We start from the raw sequence: 12,318 nt of genomic DNA, 5'->3' as shown, positions 1-12,318 counted from the left end.
GTGTCTGTCAACGTCAATCTAGCTACTATTTCCGTGTTACCCCTGAAGTTCTGGAATGAGTGGCTTCGTCTAAGAAATGAAGGAATTCTATTGCGATCATACGACGTGCAATTACACGAATTTACGTGAATGGTGGTTAGCGTGAATGTCAACCTCACAGTTTTAGATTTCAACAACGAAGCTCACTGATTTTGTCCGAATCTACATATGTACGTGATCGAAATGTTGGGTATTACGCACGCGGTTCACAAATATGAACATTTTCTTATCAAGTTACTAAATACAGTTATTGTATTCTCTCACTAAATGCAACATGTGTTTATGTGAATCTTGTCAATTTATGGAGCGAAATAGACATTTCTGTTCTCCCTAAACATTCTTGAGTTCTGTGCAAAGGGAAGACGCATATTTCACGAATAATGGTTTGCTAACAATGAAGGAATTCGCAAACCAATGCCCCAACCACACCTCAATGTACCTTTTTCATGCTTTAGAAAATCGAAAACACTCACAACAACGTCACAAGTTTTGTGTTGACCAGTGGTGACACAGCTATTCAACATCAACCCTTCATTTAGTAGTGGTGGAACGGTACACTGTCACCACGGTACGGTACGTATTGCGGTACAAGGCCACAGGTTCGGTCCGTTTCGGTTCGGTATATGAGATATGATCATAATGCAGAAAATTGACACCTTACATTGTTTAATGACATGGACGAGCTTGTCTTTGTAATTTTGAATAAACAGTAAGTAAATTAACACAAGAACTGGATAGCAAATGGAAAGTGATCCTTCTTGAAATCATCGGTATTGTTCGTAATGGCATGCATTCCAGATCTCACGCGAGATCACTCAGATTGACGACAGTTTTGCAGAACAGTCATATATCTGTAAATAATACTTAATTTCAGTCAAGCCGTCACGTTCACAACTGACCAATTGTTGAAACATGTCGAGGTATCAAGTAGATCATTTTGTTATTTTAGCATGAATGAATTCTTCTCGCTGATAATGGCTTTTTATTGGTTGGATTAAACAATGGCACTGATACGTGGTGCAAAATTAACACTGCTTATTCAGTATATCGAATTGTAATTACATTTGCATAGGACATAAAACTCATACGATCTTCATTTCAATGAGTTTATCTGTTGGACATTAATTCTGTAAAAAGTATGAAATCTCAGACATGTATATATTTCGAATAGTTCAATACAATTTTCCTGATTCTAAGATAGATTTACTGAGAACATTTGAGAGGTAAGTTTGCCACGTCACGTGATAAAATATGCCTCTCGATATATGTTCTCAGTAAACCCAGTGTACGTGTTCTGTTTGATACTTATTCACAAAACGTGTGTGGTTGTAAGAAAATTAAGAAAATTGGTGTTTTTTAAGTGTCAGATCAATTTTTGCATTTAAGTGTAACGTATTCTACATGTCGTATTTGGATAAACAAAGTGGGAATTTTATACCTACGATATGTAACTCGTATTTAAAGCAAATGATATGTTTGCATAATGGTATAACACGACTGGACACATATCGTTATTTGAAATACCTAAAAAAAGGAGCCCAGCTACGTATGTCTTGCTGACTTGTAGATCTATGTAGATGACATTCAACTTATTCCGAAATTACTTCCTGGAACATGGCGATCGTCTAGGAATGCATAGTTTTGGACAACTAGATTCGATTTTAGAAAAGGCATGAAAAGGTTTTTAAAATGGCGATACGAAAACCGAAAATGCCGAAATTTTGGAATCCATTACGGTATACCGAATCGAAGGCCAAATATCGCGGTTCTACTAATACCGCGCTATACCGTTTCACCCCTATCATTTAGTGTAGTCGGGATTACCACCTCAGCGACCCACGCATCTCAGCTGCTTCTCTGATTGCCATTTTGCCACTATAAATGAATGAGGGCTAGTTGATAAAGTTGATGATGTTTTGTATTAGTATGAAATTTTTCATTGTTGATCCAGCATAAGAAAACGTGGACGAAAGGTACATAAAAAGATAGATCCCGGAAAGCAAAGTACAGCCGTAAAGTTTACGTGTGGCCAGACTGCAGAAATATATATGAAAACATGAGTCCGATGTAATGCCGAGATTGTGACATAATCAAGGACATGGCACGTTTATGATATCATCCACTAATTCATCTGTCACGGACAGATTATTTCCAAGTCGCGTGATATAGACAGGGCGGATTGTAGTTGAGTGCATTTGCACGGTTTTTGTACCGTAACATCGTTAGTTGTAAGAATCACGCGTGGATTGTAACCACTGGTGTTGATAACTGTTGACAAAATCGATCAAATTATGTCAAGCGTTTTGCGCCACTACTTGAGGATTCATCCCGGTACACACACACACACACACACACACACACACACACACACACACACACACACACACACACACACCATTATTCTCCAAACCTCAAGGACAACTTTCCACCCATCAATGATCACTCAAGAACCTCACCCCTGCAGGACTACTCCCCACCCATCATAACCCTCCATCCCTCCAGCAGTAACCCCACCCTACAAGGATAATTCATGACTCTCTACCAACACTTTAACGAGGTAGTGGTTAACAAACCCCTTCCCCTTGATACGTACAAAGCTGTTATTGTCAATGCGGTTATTTCATTTCCCTCTCACACGACAGGTCCCTGCGTTGAATGGCACTGTGGCTACATTACGGAAGCGTATTAGGGTCACGGTGAAAATTTTTTTTTTGGTGTCACTATCTCCTACGTAGGGCATACTATCTCCTTCGTTGTGTCAGCTGGTTCGTGTGGGGTAACCAGCTTAGATCCTTAAATAGAATGTAGAATTCCGTAAGTCAATGATCAGTCAGGGAGATGTTTCAACATTTGTTGTGAGGTCAAGTGTGTTATACATAAATACATATACATAAAAGATATTTAAACAATAATCGAATATACACATTTTGATGGGGAATTAGCATCTCAAATGGTCGAGCTTAAATCTGTAACAGTTATAACATTTCCTCTTTCAACATAACATCAAATACTAATCATAATGGGAAATCATATTCATACAAATCCTTTTAAGACATATCTCAATTGTGCCTCAGCTGTCGTTATGTAAAACATATATAAATGATATTTGCTATTGAACCAAATATTCACTTTAGTTCACTATCAGCATAATAATGATGCAAAGTACATCTAATGTGTCCATACATGAGTGCAACACAGGCGCAACTAATCCATGACAGCACAGCTAGTTCACTTACATGTTCAAAATTAATAACGACTGAGATATTATGCATGACGATGTTCATGCAAAGACACTATAGCACAGTCAGTTACGACTTTGACATAATGCATGACGATGTTCATGCAAAACACTATATACATGATATTGCCACTTTCTAGTCATAAATAAAACATTTTAGTCATGGCATTAAATAATATAATATCAGAGTTGTACAAGAAAGCTTACCTTAAATAGAATGTAGAATTCCGTAAGTCAATGATCAGTCAGGGAGATGTTTCAACATTTATTGTGAGGTCAAGTGTGTAGACAAGAAATCACTGACCTCTTTTTATAGCCGAAACACCACTGATCAATGTTCGAATTCTTTCGTGATTGGCCAAAAAAGGTACAATCGGTGTTTTAATTGCCATTTTGATTGGTTGACCAAGATCGGATATTTTTACTATTGGTTACTGATTGAACAAGCCGAAATGAATTTTTGGAAGGGTAGTCACGTGACCGTGACAGGATGATTACACCGACTTAATTACGGTTTGTTTTACTTCCTACAGCTGATGACACCTGGCCGTGACAACAGTAGTTGGGACTAATTAGCTTGGGGTTAATTAGACAGGATTTATTGCATTTGTGGTCCGGATGTCTATACCACGTGTCATTGAAACATTTACTGGTGCAATAAACAATAGCTTGATTTTTAAGCGTGACATGTTCAATGGTATATGGCCTGTGTTAATTATTCTTAAGAATGAATATGTTATGGATATCAACTTCTTTATATGAGAACACAACGTTTCGGAGTTAATGCTGATGAAGGAGTAAGCATTAACTCCGAAACATTGTGTTCTTATATAAAGAAGCTGATATCCATAAAATATTCATTCTTATGCATTTCACTTCTAAATGCCCTTCAAAGACTTAATTATTCTTGCCAGATGCGTTACATCAGTTTGAACCATGACATGAAGGCTAATTAATGTGACATTTCAAAATTGAAACTCTTTAAAAATGAATGTGAACACACAGAAAGATGTAAGTGGCAAACATATACAAATATGAAGAATACAAAGATAAATTGTGCACTGTCACAGTAGCACTTAGTATCTCCTACGTAGTAAGTCCTACGTACGAAATAGTAGGTCCTACGTAGGAGATACTAAGTCCTACATAGGTGATAATTCGCCCTACGTAGGAGATACTAAGTCCTGCGTAGGAGATAGTGACACCAAAAACATTTTTCATTGTGGCCCTAATACGCCACCGTACTACATATACACAGAGCCATGGCTGAGCTGAAAATATAATAGCATTTGAGGTTATTTCACTTCCCTGTCTCGCGACCCTTGCCCCATTGCTTTCGCTACTACTAAGGAAATGAGTTGACAATGATACGGATAGTACGGGATCAAATGTGTGGATTTCACGGACAGGTTGCTCAAACAGGTTGAGACTACGGGGTAATATAACATTCTTTAATTTCGGACTTCGAAGACGCTACAGCAGCAATGAATACCAGATGCGTAGTTGTTGGGACAGCGTTCATGACTTATGGGTATTACATTATGTCTGCATACGGTGAGTACACAAGATATACGCGATATGTTATACTGCATGTGAAATAGTGTATTAATGCAGGCACCATGTCGAACGTCACATGATGTTTGAAATAATGAGGGATTTGTTTTTAACTGTATCATGCTTCCGTTTAAATGGTGCATTTAAGGAATTCACCATGTAAAATGTAATATACGATTTCATTTATGACATTATTGGGAAATTTAGTTTTCAGCTGTCACTGATTGGATTGATAATGTCTTATATCATACAGAATTACATTTACGTATGTCTAAAATATGTTAAGGAGCAAATAAATATATAAAGAAGAATAACAACAAAACAAAGAACAAACACAAAACAAAACAACAGTCAGAATATTGCCTCTGATTGGAGTAATATCTTTAAGTGTATAATATCAGGTATTATATTCAAAGGTGTCAGAACAGGAAAAGGATGTAAAGAGGCCTTGTCAAACAGCTTTGCAGTACAGCTTCAGTGTTCTAACGGTGAATGGATACATGTGGAGCACGAGGCGTATGGGGATGGGGATGTGGATGGAGATGCAGCGACATGCCGTCTGAAATCTACTGAGGCTTGTAGTAAGCTCATCACTAGCAGCCAGAATGGCCTGTTCGTCAACTGTAATGGGAAACAGTCATGTTTCGAAGCTATGACGGTACAGACCATTAACAACTGCAATGTTACCGATCCTGCTGCTGAAGTAAAGTACAATTGTATCAAAGGTGAGACTGCAATATGGTATACCTGTATGTATTGTTATTGGCAAACCCTGATTAAATCTGTGTAAACTTTAAATTCTTTAATTTCAGCCCCGTGCTGTCTTAAGACCGTCTTTGTGCATGTGGATTAGAGCAATTGTACGGTGATTGTAAAGATGATTGTAGGGGCCTAAGATTGACTGTAACTAAGAATGCTCTGTGCAACCGGGCCCTGCTCAGTGCTAAAGTAAAGTACTTCTGTATGGATGGTAATTGTGGTTGCTGACGGGGCATTACGTGGCTGTCAGTAAGAAACAACTTAGGAATGACGGCATTTCTTCAAGTGCAATCAACAAAAGCGTGTCACCAGTGGACCTACGAATATTAACTTCGGCGACATGAACAAAAATTATCTTTATGAAAGTATCCAGAAATATTTATTCACCAATAATTTTCCAGTTTAAGATGGGTGAAATATTTGGTTGGTTTGGTACGTTTCATGTTATTGTCTGGATTATGTGTCATACGAAAATATAGAAACAAACCCTGTAGATGAAGGTGCTTTCAGTTCACGAAAAAGCCCATCAGCATGGGCAAGTACTTGTCTCGCTGAAGGATGAATATGCTCGGGCGGTCCCAGGTGGATTATTGTTGGTGTTTATATATATCCAGAAACGTACATTTAAAGTGCCGATCTGCTATGTTCAAAGTAATGATTGGTTCTGTACACCAGAATTCAATTAGAGGACATTGTAACATGAAATACATGCTGTGTTATTACCAATTTGCGCAATCGAGCTATTAATATGTCCTTCAGGAATGACACGCAAGTTTGAATAATAGCACGCGTTATGATTGTTATAGAACATTTAAAACTTCACTACAACACGAAAATATTTATCTGGACTCTAATGCAATGACTTAAGGTATAAGTTAATAACATTTAGACTAGGTTTGCTAAATTTGATGGTGGATGATTGAGGAAAATGTCCACTCAAAGGAACCGAAGAATATTATTGGTGTGGTAGACTGTCAGTTTTACCTAAAGTCATGGCGATGCATACTATAGAAATGATCATTAAAAGTATTTTTCTACAATCCTAACATTCAAGATCTCACTAGTACTAATGGAAACCATCGATGATGTTGTCCAGTTGTTTTATGCAGTGGAAACTAACAATAATACTTTCCTGTCAGTTTCCAGAACTGGAAACTAACCTTGTTGCTTTCCAGGAGTTTCCAGACTTGATAGGAAACTGCCTGAAACCAAAAATAATATTTTCCGTAAATGTAAAGTTCTATGCTTTTGACATTGCCCAGATTCATGTAGGTTTCAGGAAATGTGGAAACCTCATTATTTTTTCTGTGATGACCAACAATCAATATACATTATCTAACGTTCGAGGTGCTCCTCGCGAACATGTGTAACTTAATAATATCAACAACCAAACTACAGTTTTCCATATTTGAACCTCAAATCTAAGTTTTCTTAACATTCAACAAGGAGCACATAGAACATTAGATAATGTATATTGGCATTATTCTTCAGAATCCCGAATCTGATTTTTAAAATTATTTTATGACAATCTTCAGGTTTGGGATTGGAATGCATCATCTGAAAAAAGTTCAGACTGGGGATTGGGATTCCGAATCTTAAAAAAATATGCAGATTCGGGATTCGAATCCCCAATCCCGAATTCCGAATGCGTTTCTAATTTCATGTTGCTATCACAGGGCGTGATTTTGTAGCGTTATCACGTCGCTCTCGTGGAGAGTGGGCACGTATGACGCGGTACGTCTGTGGACTGACAGGACTGAAACGTAACATATTCGTTGAAAATTGACAGCAATGTTTGTTTACAGGCCATAGATTTCTAAACTTCTGATTCGGATATACTATGGACAATAACATTGTCACTACACTGATCGATTCAGGTCTATCCAACTCTTCATCATACTTTGATAATTTCCGCTCATTTCACGTTCCTTATCAGTCACAGCATCGGATATATTAAGTCTTGATTTTTGCTTCATATGATTGACATCAGACCGTATTACCTTGACTGCGTTTTCAAGTTGTCCACATGTCGAGTTTGTAGGTATCGGATTTCAGTGAAGAGATTTAGGATTTTACCTCGAAAGTTCACTCCTTAAAGCATCTTTGACCTCTTCCAGTGTCAGTGGACCCGGGTTTGTTTCGATGTCCTCCGAAGGCATGAGAGTCTGAGTAGTAACACTGACTTTTGACACGTCACCCCAAGAAAGCATGAATCCCGTGCACTCATGACAGGCATGACAGCCAATTGCTGCCTGAGGCTTGTGACGTCACACGACACACACAGAAAGATATTTCTTTCGCATACATTGTTCAAAATAAATGTTTTCAGTTATATTTCGGGGAGATGTCCTCATCCCAGTGTCATCACCTGTTGAAACAAATTTCGGATGATAGATAGCTTTGAAATGAAAGGAAACAACAGTGAACAGCAATCACATGCGTTGTTCTACTTGTCATATGTCATTGTGTTTCAGGTAGTATGAACATGTGTAGTCCAGTCACAACAACAGTAAATGGGTCGGTGTACCTCCATTCTCCCGGCTTCCCTGACAGTGTCGGTGTGAACAGTAGCTGTGTTGTTAGAATCACAGGGCAGAATGTAGAAGTTACGTTGGTGGAACAGCGGATGGTGACGGGAGCCAACTCTGGAAAAACGTGAAAGTGAACCAGTACAACAGGGTATTGCCTGGACCAGCTGCCGAAATAGTCATAGTCTACGATAACCATGATCAAAATGGATCAAATGTATGGATACGTGTTGCTGGTGTGTATAAGAGTATAGTTCATAAGTATGTTTAGACGCATATCAGCGAAATTACATTAACTATCATGATAATTATTCAATTCCCTAAGGTCAGGGAAGATTGACATCTCAGGAGACGGGAGGCAACTCTGGACAAACGTGAATGTGGTCCAGTACAATATGGTATTATCTGGACCAGCTGCCGAAATAGTTATAGTCTAAGATAACCATGATCAGAATGGATCAAATGTATGGACACGAGTTGCTGGTGTGTACTGTTATTTCTAACTGCATTGATCATATGTATCTTTAAGCGGATGTCGTGAAATTTTATTATAATTTGTCCATGTGTTTTATATGGCTACTAGTAGTTATCAGTCTATTAAAAGTAAATAAGAACTGGTGCAAATGTGATACTTAACGTATGACATTCACAGTAAGGTGTCGTACATACTCTTCTTGAAATGAATTTTACACATGGCTTTACAAGAGTCTATTTTCTGTTAGTTTCCCCGTTACAGATGCACATGTAACTCGTACCTAGACATTTGGTTGAGAAATATCTTGTTCATAGATTCAGGCCAAATGAACATAACGATCAGCGGAGAAATACTGGATGCATCAACAACAACTACATCAACTCAGCGACTGCCAAGTTCACAGAGAACATCGGGTCCAGGTACCTCGGACACATCAACACAAACACCAAAAACTGCACAACTTACAACTATAGGTCAGTGTTTATTGACACGGTACATTATACCTCCATGGCCGACCACTATTCCGCTATATTTTCACTACAGAGCCACAGCAATACATTTAAAGCTATCGGGTTAAATAACGTATCTACATCATTTTCTTGAACGGATGTACCGGTCCAGTTGATGCATTTGAAGAATGGCCACGAAAATATAATCCATAAATGATAACAAACAAAGTCAATATCTGTCTCCCTTGGAACTACATCTCATCAGAAAATCTCAAATTACAGCATTCTCTGAGACCGTGACATCTACGCGTGGACATACTACTCACACGGCAGAGAATATAGCAACACGTCTGCCTCCCAAATCAACGCCGGCGGTATCAACTATAGTTTTAGCAACAGCCACACGTACGTGCTCGCAATTACACACACGATATGTATGCACTATATGTTTCTATTGCCTTTGAATACAGTCGCTGTGTGGTAGTTTAGTAATGTCGATAGTGTCTACCGTATTTGAGAACTATATCTGAGCAGTCGAAGAACTCCAGGACTCTTGTTACCATGATAGTTGAATCATATATATTCATATCAATATTTGGGTTGAAATACATTCAGAATTTGTCTCAAAGGACTAACCACGATATGGTAATCAAGCACTTGGAATCTTTATCTTAAACCGATCGCTTCGCACAAATCTCAATTAGGATGTCTGCTGGTGTTGATAATTGTATCACTGGTAGGACCACATTTTGACATCCTATATCGTGACTGAAGTCACATTTTGGCAGAAGTACTATGCATGAAAATAGTACTGAGGCTAAATTTCAAGTGCCGCCCAAAGTTGAACTTACGTCCGATATTGAGAGGTGAACTGAAACTTGCACCACCAGACATCTTCGAGATTTCATGTGTTTTCTAAACGCATTGCAATACACATGTTTCAGGCAACAGTGGGGATGTTGTGATAGCCTTGTCCGTGGTGTGTGGTATTCTGGTGCTTATCATTGTAGTCCTCGTCATATATTTGTAAGTACTTCAGGTGGTACATATTGAATGCACATATAAGACACAGTTCACAATTGCACTCTGCTGTTGAACATATCAGTTGTGTACACTGTCTAATATTTATCACTGCAGCATGGTGGTGAAGCCCTTCAGGAAGAAGCATAACACTTCATCGAACACCGGAACGTCTGTTGCTCATGGTGAAACAAATGTCTACGATGGAATACGACGTAATACAAGTGACGTTGGTGACGAACATAACTACGGGCACATAACCAGCAGCGTAGGGTCTTTCTATGTTAATTCCGTCAGTGGAGATGACCCCTATGTTAACACTTAGATGTTAGAGCTGCTCAATACTAGATTCAGTCGTCTCTGTCAGTATGTGATTCTGTGTAATCACTTCACAATCAATCGAAGTTCTTTATGAAAGCGAATAGGTGCTTATAAATTAAAGTATATAATCTAAACCTTCCTTTCTACAATATTTCTAAAAACGTAGAAAATATGTTTCGCATTCTACGTTATGTTTGACAATATTCATCGTCCAGTTAGTCTTTGTTAAAGTTTTCTCCTTATCTGTCACCACACCTGATGGATGCACATACCTGATTTACTTCAGCTGCTTTGTTATGAATAAGTCAGCTACGCCCTAAACGTATGTGCTTCCTTTGTTTTACAGTTATTTGAAAATAAATTTCATATTCAAATGACATGTCCTTTTCTATCCTCCCTACTTTAAGTTACTAATTCAACATAAGAAACTGTTGTGACAACAGATAGTCACACACAGTGCTTATTTCCAACAAGTATGCCGAAACGTCCACTTACTTTGACATGAAACAGACTTGTCACTGTTGAGGATGACATGTTCCATTTTAATGCAGAAATTCTGTGCAGCTAATAACTCCAATCATCACGTCAAGTTGTTAATCCATTCACAAGTTCGGTTATTGTGATGGAAGTATTATTTGTTTCCTGAAAGGTAGCTGTTATGAACACCAGTTTGATACATTGTTCATATGCTAGGTTTCGTAGTCATGGTGTAACGTCACATGGATTCGTCGTCTCTGGATTTAACCGACCATGCCCACGTTTAGACGTAGGGTTCTCCAGGAAAAGAAACCCCACATATCTCATTAAAATGGGTTACTTCATAATTCTATTGGCTATATAATTCTATAAACTATTGGCTTGTTGCTACATGCACATTATGTTTTGTATTCTGATATTGTGCATGATAGTCAATAAATCAACAGGTGTAGGCAATGATAACACAAAAAGTATGTAATGTATGCCAAACACAAATTTTCCTGGTATGATAACACGAACTCTGCTTTGTCCATACATTGTACCATAATTTTCCACTAAATAGTACAAAAAGTTAAAATACAACAAACATGAAAGGATCACTGAAGTCACAAACTCCCTACCAAACATCACAAAAATCTTGGCATTTTAACTGAACAAAGCAGCAGGGTTTACTCCAGATAAAATCTAGTATGTCAGTAATGTTGGCATTTGCATCCGTTTGAAACTATTTTAAACTCGGTAGTCTCTCCACCAGACATCTAAATGCTCCAACAAGATCATTTGTTTGCGGTGGGTTCAGATTCACTGTTCATTCTGCTGACCCTGATGGAGTTACTGCAATAGAAACGGTAAGACTCTGTTGCCGGCGCATCTATGTGAGCGCTAATTTTGCCAATATTACTTATCATACCGAATGTTAAAGGACGCTGATAGCCAAGTGAGAAACTTCCACATCACTTCAGTTAATTATCCTGTACCCCAAATATGAATCGTCTGTATATGAGCGGAGGCCACACATTCTGAATAAACAATTGAATTGAATATTGGCCCACCACAGGATCTTAAGCGGCGCATCATTTCAACACTCATCTTGTACACACGAACATACTGCTTCAGCACCATAAAGAATGATTTTACGTCATAACATGTCTGTCGACATCACCACACAGGGTACACCCAGGGTATGCATTGGATAACCCCTGGAGGTTCAGATGTAAACAACCTCCAGGGGCATGACTTGTGACACTCTTCTGCAGTGACAGTCTTTTCCCCAAAAAATAAGCTATAGCCCCAACAACACCTCATACCTAAACGCATTGAACAAGGGTGGTCAAAGATGGATAAGTATAAAAATGTAATAGTAGGAACTATGAACAAAACTCACCGAGACGGGTGCTTCTTCGAACGACGCCATGTTTTGCTGCGTGAGTTTCCGTTCGCGACCGACAAATCACGGAT

The 12,318-nt window shown here is 38.4% G+C and overlaps 2 protein-coding genes across 2 annotated transcripts in view; both read left to right on the top strand.

Moving 5' to 3' along the window:
• Positions 1 to 10,760, top strand: part of LOC137288052 (uncharacterized) — a 34,961-nt gene extending 24,201 nt beyond the window's left edge. The window contains exons 3-6 of the mRNA XM_067820417.1: positions 8,908 to 9,066; positions 9,325 to 9,447; positions 9,987 to 10,068; positions 10,180 to 10,760. Of these exons, the coding sequence (XP_067676518.1) occupies positions 8,908 to 9,066; positions 9,325 to 9,447; positions 9,987 to 10,068; positions 10,180 to 10,387 (572 nt within the window). The 3' untranslated portion in view covers positions 10,388 to 10,760. The remainder of the gene's footprint in view (positions 1 to 8,907; positions 9,067 to 9,324; positions 9,448 to 9,986; positions 10,069 to 10,179) is intronic.
• Positions 1 to 12,318, top strand: part of LOC137288048 (uncharacterized) — a 129,141-nt gene that overhangs the window by 54,102 nt on the left and 62,721 nt on the right. The gene's annotated exons all lie outside the window — the stretch shown is intronic.

This window comes from Haliotis asinina, chromosome 6 (genome assembly GCF_037392515.1).
Source record: "Haliotis asinina isolate JCU_RB_2024 chromosome 6, JCU_Hal_asi_v2, whole genome shotgun sequence".
NCBI classification, from domain to species: Eukaryota; Metazoa; Mollusca; class Gastropoda; order Lepetellida; family Haliotidae; genus Haliotis; species Haliotis asinina.
The sequence above is the reverse complement of the archived record's forward strand: the minus strand, read 5'-3'. Positions and strand labels throughout refer to the sequence as shown.